A 27,704-nucleotide genomic window follows, 5' to 3' on the forward strand; every position below is an offset into this window, starting at 1 on the left:
CGGCGCGGCCGCCACTTAAAGCGCCGGGTCCACTCAACGCGTCCACTCGCGCACGCACGCACGCCCGCACGCACGCACGCACGCACGCGAGCGAAAATTAGCCGATCGCCGAGCGGCGGGAGGGGGACGCGCGCGCGCGCGGACGCGCATTGTTAATTCATTGGGTCCGGAGGAGAGGAGGCAGCAGACTCGGGGGAGATTATTCTTCTTCTTTTTATTTTTTTTTTTGGGGTGCACTCGCTTTTGGACGGGTAAGATCTCCACTCTGCTCCTTTTTTTTTTTAAATGTATCGGTTCATTCGGCCTCCGTTTAAGAATTGCCGTGACGTGATGACATGCAAAGGCAGGTGCGGACAGGCGTCATAACGCGTAATAACAGACCAGCCTGTGGCCAGACTCACATTCTGGGAGCGGACAGGTGCCCGAGGTGGAGAGAACACAAACTTTTCCTTTCTCGGAAGGACGGACGAGTATCGTCAGTGTCACTCTGAATCAAGCGACAATGATCAGCAGGGGCATCAACCAGAAATACTCTCGCGGTTATTTTAACCGGGATATCACGTGATGGCCGAACGTCGGCATTTAATTCACTGTGACGACATCGGCAGTTTGCATGCAATTTTATAATTGCACTGATGATGAATGATGTCATTCTGTGCGATATATGTCTGTGTAATAGCTGTTTTCACATCTGTCAGTGTGCAAATGTCTGCTGCATGAACAGCAGTGTCACGATGGGCATCTGGTGACGGAGGGTCCGTCCTGAGTCCAGTGTGGCGAAAGCAGACAGATGGCATCAGCAAGTTCTGCTCTCGGAGTTGGTAATTAGACGAAAGGTGGATAAGCATGAAGCATAATGAAGTCTCTCTCTCTCTCTCTCTCTCTCTCTCTCTGTGTGGGGGTTTGAACTCCCAAGGGTCAATTTTGTGGAGATCTTAAGGTTTTGGTTTTAAATACAGCGGGGTAGGTAGAGAAAGAGGGAGAGAGGGAGGGAGACAGAGACAGAAAGAGCTCATGCCGTCCTTGTCCTTGACCAGAACATTTACAGCAGGGGTCTCTCGTTGGCCCACTTTCAGCAGAGGCGGATTTGGGGGTTTCTTATATATATATATATATATTTTATTGCACATCAGGAAAATAGCTAGTGTGATTAGACCATATTTTCACATATTTTCCATTGTTGTCAAAATGTACATTTGAAATGTGAGAGAAACAGTAAAAAAAGGCCAAATATGCACAAACGGGTGCTGAATATCGCCCTCTAATACATTTAAATTTTGTCCTTTATTTTTGCACTTGTAACACCTCTTTAAACCGAATACTATAGGATCCAGTGTGCTGTTGCATTTAATCAGATTTTATTGATTGAACCACAAACTAATTTGCCTTGTTCAATTGTTCCCTGTCACCTTTACATGGCCTTAGTTTACATTCAGCTGAATGACTGCACACAAGCGTCTGTGTTTCGTCGTAAGCTTAATTTGCACAAAACCGTCATTGAAAAATTCCTTTTACATCTGCATTATTTTCTTCTGACTGCCAACATAGTTCATAATTTCCCACGTAGGCAGAACTGCACATTACATTATGTTGGTCTGGCTTGTGCGAAAGGGACGTGTCTAAACGAGGGTTAATATGCCACTCGTGGGACAATTTTTATGATTTTTTTAAATTAAGCTCAAGCTTTACTGAATCCCGGGACTCAGGCATAACACATCCTCATCTCGTCCGCAGGTATTGTTCTACCTCTGCAGGAATGAAAAGTAAACATGCGGTAATTGATACGGGTTTGGGTTTTTTTTAGGTGCATGAAAGGCAGTCCCAGAGCTCTCAGAACCCATGAGACCCAGACGGTTGTGCAGATAAAAGCCATTGTGCTGTTGGCAGCGGTTGTGTTTTTATTTTGGTTGTCTGAAGTAATGTGCGTCTGGGTTTGTTACGGTTCTCTAATTAGGCACAGCGCTCCTCCCTTTACTTGGACCCGTAAACTAAAGTCCAGTCTATATAAAGACATCATTGTGTCATTGTTTGAAATGATCATTGTTTGAAATATGACTTAAAATGAAAGTGTACAGATTTGGAAATTGTGAGGTGTGAGGTCATACACCCACCCTAACTGATTGGATGGAGAAGCAGACCCGTTTGTGGGTCTGAGACATGGTTTGAAATTTTTCTAACCACACAGTCGGTAATGATTAGGTGGAATTATCTATAGCAACTGGCACTTTGTTAGAATTTTAGCAGTGATTATATGTATTGAGCTGTTTGCGCCTTCTGTGTAGGGAGTGATTAATGGAGATGTGCACAGAAGAGTGAATATGCCCATTATTTAGTATTTTTGGGAACCAAATGTCACCATTCACAATTAATGTTCTGTGTTTTTCGTTACGAAACACAGACATAGTTGGCAAAGATTACGTGTGATGCTAAGGAAATCAGACCCTGTGAACTGTTAGAACTGTTAATCTCTGACCAAAAGTTTTGTGTGATTGCGCTTTGACCTGAGCTCTTTGGGTAAATCTGCTTTTTAGACTGAGGCCAGGGCATTGTTACCAGCTCATGTGTTGGTCACAAGTTATGTCCCCTGATTTTCACAAATGTGTAGCCATCGAAATGCATTCCCTTGAGCACAGCAGGCCACACTGATGAAGGCCACACTGAGTCTGGGTCACCATGTTGACCGGTAAGGACTGAAGTCAATGGGAAAAAAAGTGGGTGTGCTAGGCTTTAACCTGGGGTGGAAGGTACAAGGCCGTTTGGCAAGGCTGCCTTGCTATTGGCTCAATTTTACCTTTGGCACCAACAGGATGTGTCATTGCATGGCTTCAGATCGCATGACTCCAAGGTCCCCATGAAACCTGTTTTTTTTTTTTATTCTTGCAGAGACAATGCATGAGGATATTCCTTAGGATTATTTCAGCGTTCTGACAAAACCAGAGCTTTTCAAGCAAGATTTGGCCCACATTCAGCCTTTATGTTGCTAAAGAAAGACAACATTATTCCAGCGGCCCGTGATATCTGGCTCCAGCTTCTCCTGGTGCAGTGGAGGGCGGTGTGAGACGCCGGCATGCGACCCAGCAAGGTGTCTGACGTGGGTCGCCCTGCCAGCTGGCCGCTGAGCGTCCGTGATCAGCTCCGCCTTCTCCCGCCACCCCCGCCCGGCCGAGAGAGGAAGTTGGGGGCACGAGAGACAGGAAAGGGAACCCCTTTGTTTGAGGGGCACATGACAGGCATAATACAGAGCTGGCACTGAATGGCGTGAGGGGAGGGGGTGGCGGAGGTGAGCAGAGCTGCCCTTGTTAGCCTTTTGCACTTGGACTCCCATTGTTGCGGCCGACATGCCAGTGTGTGGAGGTTTTCCGTGGCGCTGCTTCTGGCTTCAATGTTCGCCCTTTATGGCGGCGATCCTACTTCCACAGCAGAGTACAAGCACTGTTCAGTATTTGTAAAATTATGAAAATGGCTCCTCTGGTCCCGTTGCCTCTGTGGAAATGTTTGCTGAAGGCCGACCTGGCGGTCTCAGACTCGTGCGTCAGCGCGTGTAAGTTTTTGGGCCGCTATGCAAGAAGCACAAATATTTACTCGTGCACTCTTCTGACTTTTGCTCTATAATGTGTCAGGGAGGGACATGAGGGCAAGAGAGAAGTTTACTGGATTCCAATAATTCATTTTTTTTTTAAAATCTGAGCGATAACCACTATCAGCTGAACAAAATGTTTTTGACCTTTTTTACAGTGAGGCTAAAACCTAAAACTTTCAGGATGCTTTCTCCATCGTGACGTATTTTTACTCCATTCAGATCAGAATGACAGCTTGCCAGTGCAAAAATTTCTTCTCCTCCTGCATTTTTATTGCTTTGATTATTTTTTATAAGTGCATTTGTCAGATTTACTGTAGAAACCCGCTTCTTCAATCCGAGCTTCAATCTGTCCCTCGGCTCTAATCCTCTGGTGTGGAGTTACGCTGGCCGTTGATCCCCAGTCGTGTTTTTTGATGACTGTCACGCTGCATCAAGGGAATGCGGTTGTTTAGTAGAAGTCGTGCCAACACAGTCAGAATCACAGATAGTAGACAAATATAAGAATATGCAGGTTGGTATTAAATATTTGAAGAAAAAAAAAACGAAAAGAAAATTTGAAGAGCTTCTACATTACCGTACGGAAGACAACTATGTTACAGCATAAAAAACATGACAGCAATGAACCAGCCGGCCATAAAGTCAAAGGTTCAAATTCCACCTGTGGCTAATGTGTCCTGGGGTTCTGTCTATTAGTGTAATTACTGAGTATAAGTCGTTTGGGATAAGAGTGTGAGAAGTATAATGAAATGTAATTGGAAAACTCTAAAGGCATATTGAGTGCATCCTTACTCTATGGGGGCAACCTGGGAAAGGTCATGTCAGCATGACTTCAGGATTTCTAAATGTCATTGCCCATCCTTAAGTAAAAAAAATTAAATAAATTCTTAAAGGAAAACGTCTGGAACCGCATAAATAAACACTAAGTCTAAGGTCAGCTTTTAAATGCTGTCTGTATGTTGTACAGCTTATATATCGGTCTCATCTTGGGCGTAGTACACCTAATATGTATAATGCATTACCTTAGCTGCCCTCTTAAGTGTAGTGTGGCCCAGGCTATGCTGTCGGGTAGCTTTCTTTCTTGTGAGCTTCACCTCTCTACCTGTCCAGCATGTGAATCTGACCCGCCGTGACAGGATGTGAAGCCCCAGCTATAAATAAACCACCATTCCAGTGACTCAGCCACTGCCATTGGACTCTGGAGCTGCTGCGCACTGCACACACTGGCGACCCACCACGGACGGAGAAGCGCGCAGTGTGCCAAAATAAGCATTAAAAAAAAAAAAAAGGACAAAGCCCTTCATCTGCCTATGTTTCGTCAGACTGGACCATTAACAATAGCTTGTTATTTGGATCAGTGCTAGGGACAAAGCAAAATATCCAAAATACAGATGCACCTGAGGATCATCCCTGTAACCAATAAGCTTTCAAAGCACGCGCTTGTTTGCTTACACGTGTAGCATTTCCATGCAGAGGAGAAAAAAAAATTTCTAGGTTAATGCGTTTTTTTTTTTCAGAGCCATGACTCCTTTTAAGACTTTTTGGTGACTCTTCCGGTGTTGAGTTAATCTCTCTTTCACACGGCCAGCTAATCATTCGGCTCCAAATCCGGACGACAGGAAGAGCAGAGCAAAATTGGGGGGGGGGGGGGGGGGGGGGGGGGGGGGGCTCACAAAGCCACAGGTCACAAGGATTTAGGTGCAAAATAAGTGTTTGTTTGGTGCGTTTTAGCATTTCCGCACGAGGGGTACACATCCTTAACTGCTTCAAAAGGGTGTGTTGTGGAATTGCCTCTCTTCTTCATAGCAAAATCTAATTTCACTGTTTACTCCTGGCCCTGCAATTGTACTACAAAACCACAAAAATTCTAGGTGATAAAAGCCGGAGGCAAATATGCTTTGCTGCAAAGCAACTAAATGATAAGTTTGCTGATCTTCGTGTGGACAGAGCGGCCACTTGTTCTGGATCTCGCAACCTGTGCATCAACAATAACAATTGTAAAAGTCTTGTGAAAGCTGTCGGTGGAGCAGGCCGCTGGGCTCGGGGGACGGATGAAAGCCGTAAAGCACGCCAGCCGGTGCTGGTGTGGAAGTGCTCTGTCAAAACAGGAGCAAATTGACACGTTGCCTTTTTTCAAAGTAAACAAGAGATTGTTTCTTTGGAAGAATTTGAGTTCTTTGGGCAGAATTTTTCTTTTTTTACATTGCAATTTTTACATTTTACATAATATTAACAATACTAGCCTCACAATAAATACAGTACAGGGCAAAAGTTTGGACACACCTTCTCATTCAATGTGTTTTCTTTATTTACATGACCATTTACGTTGGTAGATTCTTACTGAAGGCATCAAAACTATGAATGAACACATGTGGAGTTATGTACTTAACAAAAAGTGGAGACCTGGCCTCCACAGTCACCGGACCTTAACCCAGTCGAGATGGTTTGGGGTGAGCTGGACCTCAGAGTGAAGGTAAAGGGGCCAACAAGTGCTAAACACCTCTGGGAACTCCTTCAAGTCTGTTGGAAGCTCATCGAGAGAATGCCAAGAGTGTGCAAAGCAGTAATCAGAGCAAAGGGTGGCTATTTTGAAGAAACTAGAATATAAAACATGTTTTCAGTTATTTCACTTTTTAAGTACATAACTCCACATGTGTTCATTCATAGATTTGATGCCTTCATTAGTGAGACAAACTTTAAAAAATTAAAAATGCTTATTAATTTCAACACATTTTATGTGGGATGTGCAAAGAAAAAAAAACTACTGTGATGTTCTGTTTAATCATGCATTAAGTCAACAAAAGGAAGGTGGAAAGGTCAAAAACATGTACAGAGCTTGTTTACAGAAGGCATCTTCTATCTGCATTCATATCTGCACACATTGCAACATCCACCCTGCTTTATATGTGTCAGCAGAGGGTGTTCAGATTAGGCGGTTTTAGCAATGACAGAGACCATGAATGCTTATAATGACTTGTTGCCTCTCTGAGACCGGGTTATAACCCAGTCATCCCTAGCAGACGGCTGTCAGAGCAACCTTTCTTTGAGCCCAGTGCTGCCGAAAACATGGCCTGAGGGGTGGACCATTATCTATTAACTGCTCATCAGTGAAGCTGTGGTGTTGTTTAATCTTTTCATTTGAATTAAATCAATCTGACCTGTCTCATATACATTCAGTCTGCAAAAAAATCATAATAGAGTAGTTAATTGTTAATGTCACAAAATCATTAATAATCATGAGCCATTAAAAAGGCATTGTGTCAATTTTCTCTTAAGATTTAAATTAGTTCAGGTGAGGAGCAGAGAGATTGAAATTATAAATCTCTGTTTCTCCTTCTGAAACTTGCTAAAAACCTTAAAACCTACTACGAATGTAATTAACGTGTCAGAGAGGCAATTAATTTGTGTTAGAAGACATAGCAAGCATGTCAGAAAGGAAAAGGGCATTGTTGAAATGAGTATTTATTTGTTTATCGCCTTCCTTCCTTGTCTGCTCTAGGGCAATGGCAATCCCCCCGTCGGCTCTTCTCTGATGAAGTGGCCCGGATATTAGAGTAGTGTTTTAGTGGGGCTTACGGATGGTGTGGCCACGTTGGGCAGAGCCCAGCACGTTGGGAAGTGATTACTCCAGCGGCGGTGCACATGGTCACTGGCCACTGTAATCAGCCGGCACAGGGACAATGTGGCTTTAGGATTTAAAGTGCGGGACCTTGCAGCGGTGGCTCTGGAGTCAGTGGATGGTAAACATGGCTGTCCCCCTGTAACCCACCGCTCTCGGTGACGTTGGCGTGTCGACAGCAGAGGGGGGAGGGTGCATCAGAGGTCTGATGTTCTCATTAGGATGCCATTTTTCCCCTCCCCTCCAGTGGTTTTTTTTCCTCCTTTGGGTCTGTGCATTCTCTCATGCCTGTTAAGGGTGCTGCTTGGCTTAGTTCAGAGTAAGAGTTGTGGACGGACATTGACTCCCTCCCACACACTGAGGAACACAGTGTCATCTTGCATAACACCGTTCAGGCCACGTAAGGACCTACCTCATCCGCTATCACCCTTGGGACGCTGTTCTACTGAGCCAGTCCCCCAAACACACACAGCACCCAAGAGAGTGGGGGCCATAAAGGAGCGCAAATGGACAAAGGCCAGCGAGATGGGATTGTGCCTCTCCCCCGTCACTGCATGTGTTCAAAGCTGTGTCTGCTGCCAGGAAAAATAAACTGCTATAAATAGTTATTTAAAGGGATCCTAAACCACACGATTTAGAGTCATGTGGAACAGACACCTTGTAAAGATGGTGAAATGAGCGCGTAATTTTTCCTGTCAGGGTAAATGAATCTGTTTGTATGATTCTGAGCAGATTCTGAGTGCATGTGTTCAATACTGTTACCTGTTTTTAACAGTCTGTGTTTAATATGTACAGTTTTAATTGATAGGATCAGTAAACCTGAGAAATCTAATCAACAAAGACACATTATAGGATTTTTGACAGCTTATTCCAGTCACTAATTCACTGTCAATAGAAATAGTCCATTTTCCATTTTAAACATAGCAACATATCATCATTTTATTATGAGTAAGTCTAAACCATGGTTCAGGTCTTTGGTCAAACGGAAATAGAGTTTTATTGATCGGCCACCAACTCTGATCAGCTGATACTGATCTGTGGTAATATAACTGGAACTTTCCCAATAATTAAGTGTTTGGTAGGCTATGTGTGTGGTCCTTATACCCAGACAGGCTAATGCGTATCACATGATTCTTTAGGGAATTAACACAAATATCATATGTGCAGCGAGATGACATAAGAGAGGCTTTTGGAAGTCAATCCCATCTTTCCCCTGGACATGTTCTCCCGGAGTCAGTGGGTCCGTTTCCTAGGATGCATAGCCAAGGTGATTCATACTGGCAGTCCACTGTGCCCCGAGCGCACATACATGTCCACAACCTGCAGGCTCTGGCAGGTGCCGAATTTAAGGTTACCATCTTTCAAATTATGGGGCCAATGAATTACCTTTTCAGCCCATCGAGTGCCCCGGCGAGCTGCAGCCAATGGGACCCTGGCGATATAATGATGCCTGGCACAATGATGCCACTGTTCTCCAGCCCGTTCCCAGGAAACCACACAACATGCACCATTGTGTGCCGTGTTTTGCTGGCCAGCCACGTTGCCCGGCTTTAGCCAGACCCACAGAGGGCCCAGGCTGTGCAGCAAGGCCTCATAACATAGCAGGAGGGCATGGCACTGGGGGCTGAGCTACTAACCCAGGGGTTATTCACCTACCCTGTGGCTGTTTGATGTCTTATCATAATTCCACAAACATTTTTTTACTGGGATTAAAGGAAAGTGGAACAGCGGGCTTTGTCAAAAGGAATACTGTGCTTCGTTTGTACCTCTGTTTTAAGCTCTTCCTAATTAAAGAAATAATGGAGGAAAAAAAAAAACAGGCGGAGAGGGAACTGGTTCTAGGCTGGCCATAGCTGGTTTTGCTGCCTTTCTTCTGGGTGAATGGGCCCCACTGGTCCTGCGATGAAGCCCCCACCCCATCTTTTCCCCCTGTTTACACTGCATAGCTAATGTGAAATTAGGACCGGGCCCTTTCATACGAGGATGCGGGGGTACTACCGTCAGGCTGGGGAATGCTAGCTGCGGATTTCAATGGCTCCATCATCAGCAAACCCTCTCAGACACAAAGTGTGACCACCAAAGAGTGGCCAGGAAGACCCCTTGAAAATGTCCGGGATGACACACACACACACACACACACACACACATACCTCAACAATCGCTGTTTCCTGTGAGGAAGGAGAAGTAAAATACCAGTCAGCAGGTTGCTGGACTTGGTTGACGACTTAATAACGACCACACAAAACAAGCCCCTTGTCTGCTTTCTCTCAGCTTTCTGACCGATCCTTCGGAGGCATGACCCCCCGCTGGTGCCACGTTTGCTGGTTCTTCTTTATAGCACAAGCGCTTTTGTGTTTTGCTCACAGCTCCTCCATCCTTCTTTGCACAACACTCAGCATCTGAGACACAGTTCCCACAGGCTGTCAGGAAGATGTCCTCCCAGTCTGTCAACGCATATTACAGCCTAGCTGCCTGGCTCTGAATGCCTCACGTGTTTAAAAGAGGCTCACAGGGTGTTCTTCAACCGGGGGAAAAGACATCAGTGTTAATGAAGGGAAATACCACAAAGACATTTCCCAAACCTAAGATGTTGTGGAGATAATTAATTGAGTCTTATTTTCTTACAGTTACCCGAGGCAGACAACTGGGGGACGAACACCTCTGTCATTTGAAGACACTCATTGGGGGATTTTAGAGACACGTGTCCGCAGGCATGGATCCTGCTCAGTCCGAGATGAACACCATCCCCAATGGCAAGGGGCATGAGTCTGCTGACGATACAAGTGCCACAACTAAAACGGTGCCAGAGAACACGGCACAGTAAGTGAGCTGCCACACTCACTCCAATGCCAACAGGAAAATTAATGGCGGACAAATAATTGACTCTTTGGGGCGCATAAGCTTAGTGCATGGGAGGTGTTTTTAATGCCACCTCAATGATCTTGCTAGTTATCTGCATTGCTAGTTATCTTGCTTGCTACCTATATACATCTAACTACCCACGCAGCCCTTTATGTTTGGTGTATAATTATCTCTGACACACAGAACATCAGTACAACTTGTTTTTACTGTAAAATGGAAGTCACTCACCCTGAGTTGCCAGAAAACAAGGTTGTGTCAGCCCAAAACAAACTTAATATTCTTGAATGATAAATGCTTTCCTCAGATTCTATTCTAAGCAGGTAATTTCTGCCAACATGGCAACACAGAGAACAGTCTTTTCCTGATCATTCAGCTGAATACTGAATAGTGGGATTTTGTTGATGTCCTGGAAATGCTCTCTTATCTGTAGCTGTCCAGTGCCATAAAAACATGGTTTGGTTTTTAGTATGTTAATTTAATTGTAATGTGTATAAATCTAATTATATTGTGATGAATATTGCTGTCATAAAATATGTAGACATCTTTTTTAAAGCCTAATTATCTATCATAAATCCAGTTGAGTGTCTGTTCATGTCGTCTTTTCAGCTAGCATTAACCTACACAGCAATGCCATCTTGATAAGGTGAACCCTGATATGATGACACGGCTAATGTCACTTGACTGGACACACATCTTTAGTCATTGTGACAGGGAGCACGTCATGCACCTTGCACAAATGTGTGTGTGTGTGTATGTACATGGGTATCCTGTATCCTGTGTATGTTTCCGAGGTATCCTGTGCCATGTTTACATCATTGCACTCTTGTTATCTCTCATCTATCTCACTAGCATGTAGATAATCTGTCTGCAGAGGTTTATGGAAAAATGTCCTCTATAATGAATGAAAAATAAAACACAATGGCCAATGCATTCTTTCCATTTCGTCACTGAGGATATGTTTATATTGTTTCTCTTACTTGTGCTCTCACTGGATGCTGGATTGTCTTACACGGCCTTAATTTGTAGGCAAAGTGTACCCAATAGTACTCAAGATGCCAGGTAGGTATCACACACATCTTTTGGGACCTATGCCAGACCAGAGGCAGAAGCACATTTGATGTTTTTTTGTATAATAAAATGTTTATATAAGACATCATACTTATATGAGGTTTTCCATGTGGCCTTTTTATTTGTCCAGTCCCAACAAAACAGGGGACGCAGAGGCCAATCTGGCAGAAAGTCAGGAGTTCCTGTCAAACATGGACGAGAAGAAAACTCCCCGCTTCACAGATGTGAGTTTTGGAAACTGTCAACAGCACCTACACAGTATTTTTTAAAATAAAGGATGAACAGTAACAGTAACCTTAACCACTGACATGAACTTTTATTATTTATTTATCGCAGTTTGAGGGAAAGACTTCATTTGGGATGTCTGTGTTCAACTTGGGAAATGCCATCATGGGCAGTGGAATTCTGGGATTGGCATATGCTATGGCCAATACTGGCGTCATCCTCTTTCTGTGAGTTATTTTTTCTGTATTAAGTGCCAGTAGATTAATAGACACAAAATACAAAGGTGCACAACCAGACAAAAAATTCTATCCAATTATTTGCTCAAAATAATCTCTTCACCATTTGTCGCTAATGTAAAGATTCAATGCTATTTTAATATTCCTGTAACTGAAAGCCAGTTAATGAAGCATAAATGAATGTGATCTATTGTGGATGTCATGTTCATGAGTCTAGAAACTTCATGTGCAATTTGTATCAGTTGTATTCAAAGACTAATGGAAAATTTGGTGCCATAAAATGACACTTAATTAGAATATTGTTGAGGGAGAGGTCTCATTAATATGTTAATACAATTGTCCTGCTGTATTACCTCTGCTATTAAAAGGATGGAGGATTGTGAGATAGCTGCTCTTAAGTGGCATGCATGTCTTATTTCTGCCTGGGATGAATTTTGCATGCGTGAGCAGATTTGCAAAGGTTTGCCAGCAAGGGTATGGTCAGCCTGGTCGTCTGCTGTCACCACGTCAAATTCAGAGCTCAATGCAGCAGTCAGATAATGAGGTTACGTAACACAGCCATGAATTTGAGGCTCTGACCTCCAAGATGAGGCGCTCTCTCTCTGAGTTCAAAGTCACCCCCACTTAATGCAAATCTCTTTATGCAATTGTATTGGAAAGGCTGTTGTAAGTTATGCCTGATTTGAGTGTCTAATGATGAATCTGAACTTGACTAGGAAACATCAAATGAAGGACTTTAAAAGTGGGGGCAGTGGTGGCCTAGTGGTTAAGGAAGCAGCCCCATAATCAAAAGGTTGCCAGTTCAAATCTGGACGCACCAAGGTGACACTGAGGTGCCACTGAGCAATACACTGTCCCCACACACTGCTCCCCATGCACCTGTCATGGCTGCCCACTGCTCACCAAGCAGAGGACACATTTCGTTGTGTGCACCATGTGCTGTGCTGCAGTGTATTACTATTAGTGTATTTTTATGTTTTTTTTGGTCATTTATCTAATTGAATTATATATTTTCTCAATGTAGTCCTATCGAACTCTTGGTGAATGGAGCAAGACATGATGTCCCAGATGTGCTCATTTGGATTCATGTCTGGTGAATGGTTGAGCCAGTCTGTAGCATCAATGCCTTCATCTTGCAGGAACTGCTGACACACTCCAGCCACATGAGGTCTAGCATCATCTTGCATTAGGAGGAACCCAGGGCCAATCGCACCAGCATGTGGTCTCACAAGGGGTCTGAGGATCTCATCTCGATACCTAATTGCAGTCAGGCTACCTCTGGCCAGCACATGGAGGGCTGTGCGGCCCCCCCAAAAAATGCCAGCATACACCATTACGAACCCACTGTCAATTCGTTCAGGCTGGAGGATGTTGCAGGCACTGTGAACTGCTTTCATCTGTGAAGAGCACAAGGTGAAAGTGATTAATTTGCCCATCTTGGGCAAATTCATGTTCTCTGGTAAATGGCAAGTGTGCTGCACGATATTAGGCTGTAAGCACAACCCCCGCCTGAGGACATCAGGCCCTCATACCACCCTCATGGAGTCTGTTTCTGACCATGTGAGCAGACACATGTACATTTTTGGCCTGCTGGAGGTCATTTTGCAGGTCTCTGGCAGTGCTCCTCCTGTTCCTCCCTGCAGGCAGAGGTAGTGGTCCTGCTGCTGGGTTGTTGGCCTCCAATAGACTTCTCCACATCTCCTAATGTACTGGCCTGTCTCCTGCTAGTGAGATTCAAGAGAGATATGTATACACAGTATACAGTTTATTGAAATACTGTTTCACACAGACCCGATCATGAAAATATATATAGAAACTAAAACTTAAATACCTATACAGACAATAAAAAAATACTGTAAAACGTTCTGTACACTAAGCAAGGACAACATCATGTAAGATGCTTTTAAGTGGCTGTGCATTTATAAATTGGACTGGTTCAAGTATATGGAATATTTCAAACAAGACAAGACAAAAAATTGCAAAATAAGCAGAAATGTGCAAAATGAGCTGAATGTTTGAAGGTGCTTAAGGTGTTTTGTGTTGAGTATAACAGTCTTTCGGTCGTGGCAGTGAGTTGAGAGCTCTGACTGCTTGTACATAACTCCACATGTGTTCATTCATAGTTGTGATGCCTTCAGTGAGAATCTACCAATGTAAATGGTCATGAACATAAAGAAAACACATTGAATGAGAAGGTGTGTCCAAACTTTTGGCCTGTACTGCATATTTGAGAGAATTAGGGCCATTTCTGACGACATGTAACACCAGACAACCTTTTCATTTGTCCACAAATAATCTATTTATTTATATTTTTAACTATTTATTTTTAAGTCATTATTTGTACCAAATATGAAGAAATTACAATATTTAATTTTTGAAAATTAGTATCAAAAACTGAAATAATTACCTCATGTTGCTCACAAGTATGGGATGCAGAACTGCCCCAAAAATTATTGCCAGAGTGTAGTCATTAAAATATATGACTACTATACATGACATGACTGATTTTGCAAAGGAGTATCTAATGCTATGAACATCTTCTTAAAAGAAAAAACACACTATTAACCGGTAAATCTCATCATTCTGCATCTGTCTCACTTTTCAACTTTTTATTACTTTGGCTCGCAGCACTGATTGCAGCAGATCATGTCCATGATAAAGCGGAAATTATGCAAGCTACCCCTTCAAAACACCAACAGTTTTTTTTTTTGGTCTTGAACCCAGACTTGTTACTGGAACGGTGCAATGTGGTTAGAGGAGAATCTGGGTTAAGTCCTTTTCCATGAATTATTAGAGGTAAGCCCTGGTAATGCTGCTTTTATTAGAAAATGCGTAGAGATTTGTTTACTGAGTGACCTTGACTACTGGTGCACACACTGTGCTAATAGATACAGTTTATGGCATTTGGCTTTAGGTGGGGATGTGTGCTGGCAGACGATATTCCATTCATACTGTAGAGTGATGGTCCAAACCTCCTCTGTGAACTGGAGAGGAATGGCTGCAAATGCCTGTCTGCAAAGGAAGCCAAAATAACTTGCAGACACGGAGAAGGGCTTGTGAAAATAAATATCCAGTTTTAGACATTCACACCCCACACAACACTTATGTAAGGGTTTAAGCTGAAGTAATGTCTGGAGGATTTTCCGAAGTGGGGAAAAAAAGGCTTGTTGTTATGAGCTGCTTTGTGTTACCATTTTCGCAAGATGCCTGGGAATGGCTGGACCCACACTGTAGATGGACTATATTTATCCAAAATACATTCTATTCATGTAGCCATGTTGGTTTATCTGAGGTGCATGCAGATATGTTATATATATATTAAATTAATAAAGGGATAAAATGTGGTGAAGGGCCATTTCTGCTGTTGCTTTCCCTGTGCTCCAGGGAAAAGCTTCTAATCTCCATTTTTTTCTCCGACGACAGTACTGTGTCAGTCTGAATCTTAGCTGCAGCACCCAAAGGGGACAAATGACCTATATAGCACCATCGTAACAAAAAGAGATAAAGGGGCTAAAGTGAACAAAACAGAATTGTGAGATTCACAATTGATCCATGCTATTGAACCTTGAATGAAACAGAGGGAGTCAGCATTTCGTCTTATACATTTCATCATTTAAGCCTTGAGGTGCATGGGTGAAAAGAAGTGTTTTAAATGTATCGGTGGACCTGTATGCTAGTCCTCATTGTCCTCGCAATCACAAACCAGACTGATGCAGCAGAATGAGGCAGCAACCTGCCAGTCGTGACCCTGAAAGGGTAAAAGGACATATAAACAAGCTGATACAACATTAAAACGTTAAAATTTGCATCCATGTGACTGGAGTCTGTGAGCTGGGAGGCCTTGGTTTTGAGGGTAAGATTCAATTCCCTGACTCAAACAAGAAAGCATCTTTGTGTCAGAGCTCTTTGTACATCGATTCTTCTTGAGGTGAAATGTTTGGCCTGTATAAGGGGGCTCTGCTTGGCATGCACATTGCTACAAAATCTGCCTGAAAGGGCAGGAATTCAGCCCTGTGCCCACATGAATCAGCAGACCTGTCCCATGTTCCCACCACCACCAATGTACCCACACCAAGTAAAAAAATGTCGAGTGGAGTTGAGGCTAATGAGTTGCTCACTGATGGAAGCGAGCCCAGTGTTCCTTGCCAAGACAGACGTTATGATGAGTAAATAAAAAAATTGTACAATTTTAAGGCTAGGGCCCATGCTGGGGACAGCTAACGGATCACGTTTCTTCTTGGGGTCCAGATTGTTGTATTTGTACAGATGTTGGCAGCTGGAGGCAGGAGCACAATTTTCAGGGATCTCTTTATACGCTCCTTCTCGTGCACTGACCTCTAGTACTTTTCCTCTCTATTGAAGTGCTCAATTCAGCACTGATGTTAATAAGCTGTAAATACTGTTCTTTTTTTACACACCCTTCAAAAACAGCATGGTTCCTTATGAAAGGAAGCCATTCCAAACAGCACAGGGCAAGGAACTGACAATGTGACAGCAGATCAGAGATTTTAATGGGCCTCCTGCAGTGATACCCCATTCATCTGGGATGTGCCACTGTGCATGCAGCTGTAAAAATGAATATTGTTAGTGCATTTATTGATGGTGGACATTTGAAACAGATGCCTTATAGGATTTTGCATTGTGAACTGCATGAACTGCATAGCGCTACAACAAACTGTGTTGTGCATTTTCACATACACAGAATAAAACCTAAATTATTCCCTTACATTTGCACAAAGTGTTCACATCACTAAATGGGTATGAAAATAGCCATGAGCATTATTGTACCATGTATTGTGATTCTTCTAAGATTATTATTTCATCCATCTTTCTTTCTTCTTGCACTTAACATCGATTTTTCACCAAGTCATTGATTTGAAAAAAGGGTTCGATCTGGTGAGAGATTTGTTTTAAGTGGAGCTTTTGTCCATCCAGGTTTCTTCTCACGGCGGTAGCCGGCCTTTCATCCTACTCCATTCACTTGCTGCTCAAGTCTTCAGGTGTTGTGGGTAAGTTGTGGGTGTCAGAAGCGCTCTGCTCTTGCCATTGTGCTCACTGGTTTGCATGTGACTGATTACATAGTTTTCCTAATTTAGCTTTTTGTTTTAACCTGCATTGCAGAACAAGTCTATTACAAAACCTATTTACATAATTAGAGGAGAACAATGATTTATCTTTTATTTGTTTGGATGAAGAGAGGATGATTGAATTGTTGATCAGCACAGGTTCTGATGTATAAGGGAATGGGAGGCACACCCATTTGTCATCTATTTCCCTCAGGCATCAGGGCTTATGAACAGCTTGGCTACAGGGCATTTGGGACTCCAGGCAAAATGGCTGCCGGCATTGCCATCACCTTGCAGAACATAGGAGGTGAGCATCCTTTTCCGTTCATTTTAAGGGCGGTACATGGCACTGAGCTTCAGCACTGTTTAAATGAATGACTTTATGAGCCCTAATTTCAAAGCACTACTATAGTGTAAGGAGAGGCACATAGATAGATACAAACAGGTAAGAAGTACTTGCTAGATAGCTGTCTCTTGAAGAAAAACAGACTGCCCTTTCTTCACTTGTCACTTGAGTATATGCACTTGGTTTACAGGCAACCTTTTCTTTGCAAAATTCCTGCATAAGGCCTGATTCAAATTACACGATGAAACACAGTGAAGATGGTATTCTCGTCATGATTTCTGCTCTCTATTCGCCTGAAGCACGACTCATTCAAATGCGGGCATGTCACGAACTCAATGCAAGCATGTGGCTTTGATTTTTCAGAGGCATCGTTGTGTCTCCATTTGAAAATAATGTACATCACAAAAAAATGCGTCATTTGAATCGGCCCCCAAACTCGGCCTCCAAATAAATATCTTTATTTACATTATTTGGCAGACACACTTCTCCACATTCCTCTGCTCCCTCTCTACACACCCAACTTTCCCTCTCTCTCCCACCATGTCCATGTGGTTTGGACAAGGTGTTTATTAGCTTGTGTTAGAGGGGTGTTGCATGGAACCCACTGCTAATCTCAGATTTTTATCATCTCTGCTCTATGCTAAGGGAGATGCCATGGCAGTGCAGAAAGTTTCTTGAGTCAGAGTTTCTTCTGCATGTGGTCATATCAGTAAATAAAATAATTTCTGAGTTAGTTGGTAAAATATGCTTGAGAATGTTCGTCTGGGTGAGTATGAATGTGTGGAGAGATATTTTTCTCACTTTTGTTGTATGTGGTGATATTTGCTACCTGGACAAGTACTTCAGGGCCATTTTGGGGATCATTTACTGCATTTGTAATTAATGACCAGATTTTTCTACCCCTACAGCCATGTCCAGCTACCTATATATAGTGAAGTATGAGTTCCCTCTGGTCATCCAGGCCTTCCTAGGGGTCGATAAGCCATCAGGGTGAGTAGCCCAGATACATTTTTTAATTCTAACAGGGCGAATACTGTGATGTATTTGGATATGTGCCAATGAAAGGGCATGCAAATTTACAATTTACAAGGTTGCAGTCCAGACAATCATTACCTGTATGATGCTGTGCAATGTGTCTTCCCAATTAAAATAAAACGACAGGTTGTATCTGCATTTCTAAATCTACAAATATGTATATGAGTATGAAAAATAGGAAAATGTAACTGTAGTAATTACAACTGTAGTTTTTTTTTTATTTAGCAAATATTGTTTATGAAAAGATATGCAACAGGAAATGCATATCTTGACAGGGCAGTATAATGCTATTCCAATACTAATCTGTAAAACTGGCCCAACGTGTGAGGAACTGCATGACCCAGCATATTTTCTCAGATTTTCTCAGTGATTACGAGCACTGTCAATATACAAAGACAATCCTCACGTTGGATTTGGCCTGCAGCTGTTTCTGAGCACCCTTTACATGCCAATCTGCTGACCAGTGTCCACAGTACTTCTTTCTCTGTTCCATTCATAACACAAACTGTAAACTAGGGGATTGTGGATTGTGTTGCGCAACAGCCTATGTACCACAGTCATATGGTAGTGGATGAGCAGATTTGTTGGATTTACGGGATTTGGCCTATTTTTTGATGACAGGTTGGTGACATGCTGATCCTCTGTTGTGAGTTGTACAACTGAAGGTGACAAAGTTGAGCTTGGGATTTACACTACCAGTCAAAAATTTGGCCACACATAGTAATTTATGAGTCCTCCATTTTACATTATAGAATAAAACTAAAGACACAGAACTATGAAATTTGAGGTTATGTAATAAATAAAAGAAAATACGGGGAGCTTTTGCTATGATGTCAGTATTTCACACTCCTGTGAAATACTCTTTTTTTGACATACCTCACTTTCTCCTGCTACAAAACTATTAAATATGTTTCTTCCTCAAAATGGCTTAATCTTAGTCACCATAACCACCACAGAGTAGGAGTGTCCAAACTTTTGACTGGTAGTCTGTGTGTGCGAGTATGCGTGTATGTGATACAGTGACACTGTGACAGAGATATGGAAGAGATGACATCACTAGCTGCCTTTTAGCACTTTTTGTTGCTGATGTCTCACACAGTATGGTCGTGTTTTATGAGTGTGGATTTTGTGTGTCTTTGTATTGCCTAGGGCCTGGAGTGTGGCTGGTTTTGTTGTTTTCTGAAGGTGTGTGTGTGTGTGTTTATGTGAGGAAGTGTCGATGCCGCTCTGTGATGTATGGTCCAGTGGGTGCTTGTTTATGCGTGTTTGTTGTGTGAAGGTCAGCCTCCTCTCTCTGTTGCAGCAGGCAGTGGTCAGGTCATGTGACTGTGAGGTTACTGTGTGATTGGCTGACTGTGGCAGATGGCAGATGTGAGCTTCTGAGGGCGGTGCGGGGTAAAAGATTGAGGACATATTCCGGAGGACATTCCTGGAACTGCTGGGAAATGAAGTTTGGGACATTATTTATCGATGCGTTACCCAGAATGGAACACAATAGACAGACTACGGATGTATGCTGCTGAAATGTAGGCAGCTGGAAACGTGAGGAAAGTATTTTTTAATGGGCTGCTGTTCAGGTGGCAGGCCATTGGTCTTTGCCTCAGACATTCCTTCATCCCTCATTCCCCAGACATAGCTCAGGAGCACGATGGAGTAATGGAAAGTTACTATGGCTCTGACTGGCACCACACACCACCCATCGTGTCTACGTTCTCAAACTGCCTCCAAGGGCTCTGTAAAAAATGCTGTTATACGTCTGTTAATGAGCATCTCATGCACAATATGTTTCCGTACTTTGCTTTGAGTCATTGTCACATATGTGCCCTACACAGTAGTATTCCAGCAGTAATATAATCTGGGGTGTAACCCTGTGGTCAAATAACTCTACCAGTCTGCTAAACCAAGTCAGAAGCATGAACCACATACCAGACTATGGCACACTTGGCCCGGGTCCTGATTAACCATATATTCACTGATACAGTCTTTAAAGCACTTCAAATGAAAATATAAATTAATTCATTTTCAAAGCTCAATTCTTTATTTGGCCTTAGATATTCACACAATCCAGTGTGATATATTGTGAGAGGTGTTGTGACAATAAACTTAATATTTCATATTTTTAATTTGATTTTGTTGTGTCTCTAGTCATTAACAATGAATTTAATTCTTTTTAGCCCAAGCTAATCACTATGCACCTCACCTGGCTGCCACCCTCCAGGATTTCAAGTTCGCAGCATTTATAATGTTCTAATGATCCCAGAAAATGTCACCCACTCACGCTGAGCTATTATGATGGTTAGTCTCATTTGGCGGAGCAGGCCTTTGAGTTTCTTACACCTTTTTTACTTCATTCCCAGGCACTGTTAAACACAACTGCCCTGAACGAGTCGGTCTCTGTGTAATGCTGCTTTTCTGTGTTGTCAAGTGCTGCCCAGGATAATTTTGCTGAGCCCTGCAGGGCATTGAGGCAGGCAGTGCCTTCTCAGGCTGATTTCCTGGAGAGACATGGGGGTTTAGCCAGGTCTTAATGGAGTTCAATGGACCCCAATAGTCAGACTTTCAGAACACTTAGAATTTGTTCTCTTTTTTAATGCAAGGGTACAGGACATGTAGTGAATTAGTTAATGTATCTCTCCCTTGTTTTATCTCATGCACTAGTGAATGGTTCTTGAATGGGAATTACCTGGTGGTCATAGTGTCAGTCTGTGTCATCACACCCTTGGCCTTGATGAAGCAACTGGGTAAGTCATTTATATGTACTTTGTGTTGACATTCATTACCTTAATTTAACTCTTTTTACAGGATAGATATATTTTTAACTGTAGGTATATTTATATTCTGTATATATGTGTATATAGGTTTAGTGTAATTTGTTACCCCAGCCCCATTGTGATCTGTCTCGTGTTCCGTTGTGGTGCATGTTCCACATATGGTCCTAGAGAACAATATTTTTTGTCAACGTATACATATTTGTGCATTGTTGAGATGACAATAAAGCTCTTCTTACTATATAAATTACTGAATAATACATAGGAGCTGTCTATGATGCTGATTCCAGGTTGTGAGGGCTTTTATTTGCACATGTACTGCCAAGATGATAGGAAGAGAATGGGGAGGATTTTCTGCAGCAGAAGAAATGTAGTCTGTAGGGAGGAGAGTAAAGGGCAAGGCAAACAGAAGGTGATTAATCAACAAAAGATATTCAGCGTAAAAAAGCAGGTGAGGAACTTTTAAAGTGCAGAGGAGGGACTTACGCGGAAGAAGGAGGGCTTAAGGAGCAGGAGAAGTGCAACATGAAAGAAGCAGCAGAAGGAGTGTGGTGAGGAGGAAGGAGAGCCTTCACTGTGCCAGGCCAGTCCGTGCTGCCAAGACTGAGTGATAATGAGCTGCCCTATTCACTCGCAGCCTCTTCAAATGCACATTCAGAGCTCATTCCGATAGGCACGTAAAAATGACACTTGTTATTTAACTATGTTCAGTTAAATCAGTAAGAGTGGTATGTCATAAAATATTGATATATCAACTGGAATGTTACTTTATCCATATAAGACATTGATGTATTATAGTTGGTATAATGAATGCATTCTCAAATTAATTCACATGACCTGCTATTCTGCATGGTGTGGAATTGTATCTTGGGATATCATATTTTAACATTTATTGACCTTGCATATAGTTGCCTGGCTCATGCACCACCTAGTGGGGGCTCCTTATATTCCTTACACAGCCATTGAATCGTGTAATTACAACTGTTTATTATGGCCATGTTTTCATGTTGTGGACCACTGTGTGTTTATTTCAGGCTACCTTGGCTACACCAGTGGTTTCTCTCTCAGTTGCATGGTCTTCTTCCTAATCTCTGTAAGTCCAGCGGCACCAGTTTACAGAAATACACCTATGTCACAGACAAGGGAAATACCAGAAAAATAAAGAGAGCGAAAATGCATAATCCATTCTTTGTCATTTTGGATCATGCTGGTTGATTTTCTGCCGAGGACAGATATATTCAGTAATATGTTGTTATGCTTTTAATAAGATCTCATGCGATATTTTTATAACATCATAACTAAACATCGCTGGTAAATCTCTTAAGCACTCAAACATTCACCCTCAGATCCTTAGTTATTCTGCCGTGCTGCTCATGTTTCCATGCCCGTGTGTTTGTTCCTCCCGGCAGTTACAGACAATTCGTTTGGTTGGACCTATCCCTGACCTAGTTTTGGTTGCGAGCGCTAATCCGAGTGCAGCGCTCTCCCTCAGTCTCTCTGGCTGGGCTGCGGCATATTTTCAGCCTGGATTTATACTGTTCTCCCCACAGCTGCCTTCAACTCAAGCCACATATCCCTTCCTCACAGGTCATCTACAAGAAGTTTCACGTGCCCTGTCCGTTTGTAGACTTTTCTTACAACCGAACGGTGGGTCTAAACGTCAGTGCGATCGCTGACCCAGGAGGGGCACATGATGAAATTGACCCGGCCTGCACACCACGCATGTTCAACATCAACACTCAGGTCTGATTACTGGTTCGCTCTGTCACACTATCACTTGCGTGTGAGCATCATCCTTCTTCCTTTGTCTGTATTGGTAAATTGATGGTGATCCATTGTCCTTTAATGGAATGAGAATGACCCTGAAACTGTGCTTGTTTCTTAGAAGGATTTTCTGTCTTCTTTTTCATTAATCATTAATTACATTTGAATATTCAAATTTTTTAATATATTTCAATGTCTTGACCTGTCTCACGGCTCCAGCATGTTTTTTGTGGCACGCAAAAGACATTTTTGATCATTTGACCAAATTTGGGTTAAAAATGGCAGTGCCTGGAAAATAAAAGAATGTCTTTGCCTCAGTTTCAGAGTTCACTGGGTTTAGACCCTCAGACAAACCTGCGCCAGAAACTATCTTGCCAACATGTATCTTGTGTGTCCTTTTTGTATAAAATTCATGAATTTATGTGGCACTCTTCGCCAACTTGCCAAGACCCAGATGTTGCTGTCGCTATGCTGTAGATTTTGAATGTACACGGGCTATCACGCAAGATTTGTGAGAGTTCCTCACCCTGCTCAGTTAGTGAGAATAGTTCAGCCTTCCCCTACACCCCCTTAAACAGGCTATGCATTCCTAATGAAGCCACAGCTGGGTCCTTTCCAAGGCTAACTTAATCACAGCATCAATTAGCTCTCTGTGATGTCCTCTCGGCCCTAATGGTCTGGAAAATGGTAGGTTGGTGGTAAAGAACGGCTGTTTGTATCCATGGTGACTTCACTTTCCCCACTGTTTTCAGACGGCCTACACCATCCCCATTCTGGCGTTCGCCTTTGTATGCCACCCGGAGGTCCTGCCCATCTACACAGAGCTACGCAAGTAGGTGCCCTCTTCCCAGAGCCCCAAACATCTTCTGCAGCCAGCTCTGCCTTTTGTTCTCCATCAGCTACACCATCATACTCTCCTCTCTGCCTTTGGAACCGTACAATTGGTCGCACAGTGATAATGCTGCGGCTAAGATATGGCACATGAGTGGTGCTTGATAATGTCAGGTCAGGTTTATCAGAAATGAAAATACACAAGAGTAGAGAATACACAACAGGCAAGAGCAGACCTGGTTAACTCGTAATCCAGGCAGTTCTTGTTTGTGTTTATTTCTGAAATAAATAAATAAATAAATAAACAAACAAATAAAAATATATATAAATACTTGATGTGATATTAGCAAGTCTTTTATTTGTCCTGGTTTTCGTGCCCTAAAACAAAGAAGAGAACTGATACGTCCCTGCAAATGCTGTGCTTAGTTAGCCAAGGTAAAAATAGTCCTCAGGCTCAAGCTGGCATTTCGCAAGTGTGTATGCGTGCAAGTGGGGGACAGATGTGTGTTGGCATCACATCACAATATTCTTTTGATTTCAGCCCCACCAAGAAAAAGATGCAGCATGTCTCCAACATCTCCATTGCAGTCATGTACATCATGTACTTCCTGGCTGCTCTGTTTGGATACCTGACCTTCTATGGTGAGGCCTGGGCACCTGTCATACCATCTACTATGTGACCCTTATTCTGGCCTTCTGTCCCTCTGTGTGCTCTTTCCATTGGTCACTTTTACAGGCCCATGTTGCTTTAGCTACATGCTCACTCCGATTTGCAATCAAATGTACAAAAAAAAACCCCACACATCGGCATCATGCTAAAGCCTTGTTATCTGACAAATGGTGTTAAGTGTGCTTGCTTTGTAAATGTCCTGTGTGTTCTGCTGTGGTTCTTCTGTGGTTCAGGGTTGAATGGCCAGTCAGAGATGTCCAGATCAATCAGCTTGAAAATTTTGCATATCGAATTTGCTTTTGGTGTTTTGGGTGTCCATTCCTACCTGAGCCTAAATGAAATCACTGCTCCCTCTGCTGGCCATTCAGACGTGACTGAAAGCCACATTTACTAAAGCCTTAAATTTAATAGAAATTATTGCAATGTGAAGCAAATTGAGCTTTAGTAATTCTGGTGTTCTTATGTGTTTTGTCCTGACAGCATAGAGTTGACCTCTACTGTGTCAGAGGCTTCGTGGTGAAAATGTTTCAGCATTTTGAAAACTGTTCTGGTTTTGGCAATGGCTGAAACAGATTTGATTCTGTGTTTTAATATGTGTTATTCAAAAACTGAATTTGACTGGGTACTGGGTGATTTGGCATAAAAAATGCCATCAAAAGTTTTCATGATAACAATTTCCATCACCAAAAAAACATATAAATGTTAAATTATACAAATATGATATGTCATTTTGATAATATTTATGATATTAATTTGTTACAGGTTTATGGCATAGTGCCCAGTCCAATTTAACAATTTACAAGTGAAATGACATTGTCATTTACCCCAGTGCATCTCTGTTCACCTTCCCTCTGCAGGCAAAGTTGAAGCTGAGCTGTTACACACGTACAGCCGCATTGACCCCTACGACACGCTCATTCTGTGCGTGCGCCTGGCTGTGCTGACGGCCGTCACACTCACCGTACCCATCGTTCTCTTCCCGGTGAGACACAGCTTACCCTCTATTGGCTACTTTCATACACAGAACCCGCAGTAACCCACATATTAGCTGTTCACTCAGGCCCTGGTGCTTGGGGCAGGTGCTGTGGATGCACTGATGACTATTCTGATGACGATTATTCAAAAGCTACATAGCAAAAGCTATTCTTTTCATAAAGTGACATATTCTATGATATTTAGGTCTGTAATGTAATTATGTAAGTGGGGCAGTGGTGGCCTAGCAGTTAAGAAAGCGGCCCCGTAATCAGAAGGTTGTTTGAATCCCGATCTGCCAAGGTGCCACTGAGGTGTCACTGAGCAAAGCACCGTCCCCACACACTGCTCCCCGGGCGCCTGTCATGGCTGCCCACTGCTCATGGGTTAAATGCAGAGGACAAATTTCATTGTGTGCACCGTGTGCTGTGTATCACATGTGACAATCACTTCACTTTATGTGTTTTAAAAATGTAATTAGGTGAGACGTGCGATACAGCAGATGCTTTTCCCCAATAAGACGTTCTACTGGCCACGTCACATTGCCATCGCAGTTTCACTGCTCACCTGCATCAACCTGCTGGTTATTTTTGCTCCCAACATCCTGGGTATCTTTGGAGTCATTGGTGAGTTTTACTGTGCTTTTGAGACCATGTCTAACCACATAGTTTAATTGGCATCTTACACTTGTGAACCCAGTGACCGAGCGTTCAGCGCTAATATGTGTAACAAGGGACCACCCTGTGTGCAACCAGTGAATGTCTGATTATTGTATAAGCTTTTTAGTCATGCAGTCTGTGGAGACTTTTTGATCTGCAGCCTTTGTATAAGTTGGTTTAAAAAGAGAACAATAAAGCTTTTGGTTTTTGTCTGACTCATAAGCTACTAATAAGTAGTTTGAAGAGGAAAAATATTTATTTTAACCCATTGCTGATGCTAGACATTGAATAGATATAAACAGCATAAATACATTAATCAACAATAAATTAGTTATTAACAGAGTTTTGTCTGTTGTCCCAGGCAAGATCTTAAAATCTTTAATTGCATTTGCATGTGTGTGACAAATACTTTCTTTTCTGTACAGGTGCCACTTCTGCCCCCTGCCTCATCTTCATCTTCCCCGCTGTCTTCTACATCCGAATCGTGCCCAAAGAGGATGAGCCCATGCGCTCTACACCCAAAATCCTGGTTAGTCTCTCTCTCTCTCTATCTGATCTTAAGTATGATCCCCGACACCCTGTTTTAATGAACTCCAGGCACAATCACTTCATACCAACTGGCTAAAAATAGATCCTATTTTGCCATTTAAATGATGTGGCACATTGCTCTGTTCTGTGCGTAATGAGAGCGCTTAATAAAATTAAAAAGTCAGCCTATGACAGCTGTTCGTAAATAAAGGCATGAGCGCCAGACTGTAGTAATTGCTCTTTAATCACTGTGAGTGCATGCAATATCAAACTCCACGAATGACGCCTAATGCTCTGCCCCTCTTGTCCTATTTCTTAGGCTGCCTGCTTTGCCTGCCTGGGCTTCCTGTTTATGATAATGAGCCTCAGCTTCATTATTATTGATTGGACGACAGGGAGCAGCAACTCCGGCAGTGGTCACTAGGCTCAGCCCATTAGAGTACGGGTCGGGGAGTTTTAATTCAAGCTTTTTTTTTTTCATGTTATCTCCGTTGTATTGTTTTCAGGTCATTACTTGCAGAGAATGCACGATCTCTCTCAGTGGAAAGTTAACGCTGGGCCATTATAAGTCAGTGCCAGAGGCTTGGATTGATTTGTCAGCATTCTGGATGTCCTGAAGGCAGACATTTTTTTCCTCAGTCAAATTGGCTTGTTGTAGTAGCCATATGTCCAAGCAGGTGCACCAAAGTCCCCCTGCTCCCAGACTAAGCGAAATGAACTTCCTCAAGAAAGGGATAGTGCATTCTTTTCCTGAGCAGAGGTTCAGGCTGGCTTGCTGAAATCAGTCCCACCTCCCATCTATGTTCAGCCCTGCACCACTGTGTACTGTTGCCATGACCTCTGACCTTTTGGGCAGAGCAAAACCCAACTGTCAACCAGGAGTTTTTCCACAGAGGTGTCGAGTTGGTAGGAGGCAGGACCGTTTTTAAAAAAAAAAGTATTTTAGGTACCTGTGGTACACAGTAAACTGTGATGAGTTTATTTTAATGTAACAAAGTCATTGCAATATTCTGTGCAATAGCTGACAAGGGTGATTCAATGAGAGCTATTGGGTGGATAAGATGTTTGACAGTGCAGCCTCATCACTTCTTTCTTATAATCTGTTCCACTACTCTTCATGCCAAGTGCTGTCTTCCATTCATTCATCCATCCATTGTCAGCATTGCTTATTCCAAGTCAATGTCACAGTGACACAATAAGAGCATCATATGCAAATACGCAGTATGCAGTACACCATGGCTCTGTGATATAAATCATTATATAAATATACATGTATAAATATGTTATAAAACACATCATTCAGTGACACTGCAGTTTATCACAGAGTCTATTTGAAGGCATATCAGCCATGAACCTGCTTTTAAGGTGAAATCATGTCTGGATGGGGCCGTTGTATATGTATTAATGTCTGTATTGGCTGTTTGGGTGGAAAACAACAGTAACCTCTAATCCCTGGTCAGTGCCATTGTCATTATAAA

At 42.6% G+C, this 27,704-nt stretch overlaps 1 protein-coding gene across 2 annotated transcripts; it reads left to right on the forward strand.

Annotated features, from left to right (window-relative positions):
• LOC114800482 (sodium-coupled neutral amino acid transporter 3-like) lies at positions 1–27,704 on the forward strand. Of its 2 annotated transcripts, XM_028997910.1 has the most exons (17): positions 1–251; positions 9,824–10,016; positions 11,085–11,117; positions 11,257–11,350; positions 11,463–11,578; positions 16,523–16,596; positions 16,868–16,960; positions 17,908–17,989; positions 20,693–20,775; positions 21,837–21,895; positions 22,390–22,545; positions 23,319–23,398; positions 23,939–24,039; positions 24,925–25,049; positions 25,521–25,665; positions 26,124–26,227; positions 26,546–27,704. In XM_028997910.1, the coding sequence occupies exons 2-17, from the start codon at positions 9,910–9,912 to the stop codon at positions 26,648–26,650; spliced, it is 1,557 nt and encodes a 518-aa protein (XP_028853743.1). In that variant the 5' UTR covers positions 1–251; positions 9,824–9,909; the 3' UTR covers positions 26,651–27,704. The 2 variants fall into 2 exon arrangements, with proteins under 2 accessions (XP_028853743.1, XP_028853744.1); XM_028997911.1 differs by lacking the exon at positions 11,085–11,117 and having other exon boundaries at positions 3–251.

The sequence above is a fragment of the Denticeps clupeoides genome, chromosome 12 (genome assembly GCF_900700375.1).
Source record: "Denticeps clupeoides chromosome 12, fDenClu1.1, whole genome shotgun sequence".
Classification (NCBI taxonomy): Eukaryota; Metazoa; Chordata; class Actinopteri; order Clupeiformes; family Denticipitidae; genus Denticeps; species Denticeps clupeoides.

Excerpts from the sequence above, each read along its gene's own strand:
- LOC114800482 (XM_028997910.1), top strand. The coding sequence starts at position 9,910 with ATGGATCCTGCTCAGTCCGAGATGAACACCATCCCCAATGGCAAGGGG. Across the intron at positions 11,579-16,522 it reads ACTGGCGTCATCCTCTTTCT|GTTTCTTCTCACGGCGGTAG; the intron begins GTGAGTTATTTT and ends TTGTCCATCCAG. Across the intron at positions 20,776-21,836 it reads GGCCTTGATGAAGCAACTGG|GCTACCTTGGCTACACCAGT; the intron begins GTAAGTCATTTA and ends TGTTTATTTCAG.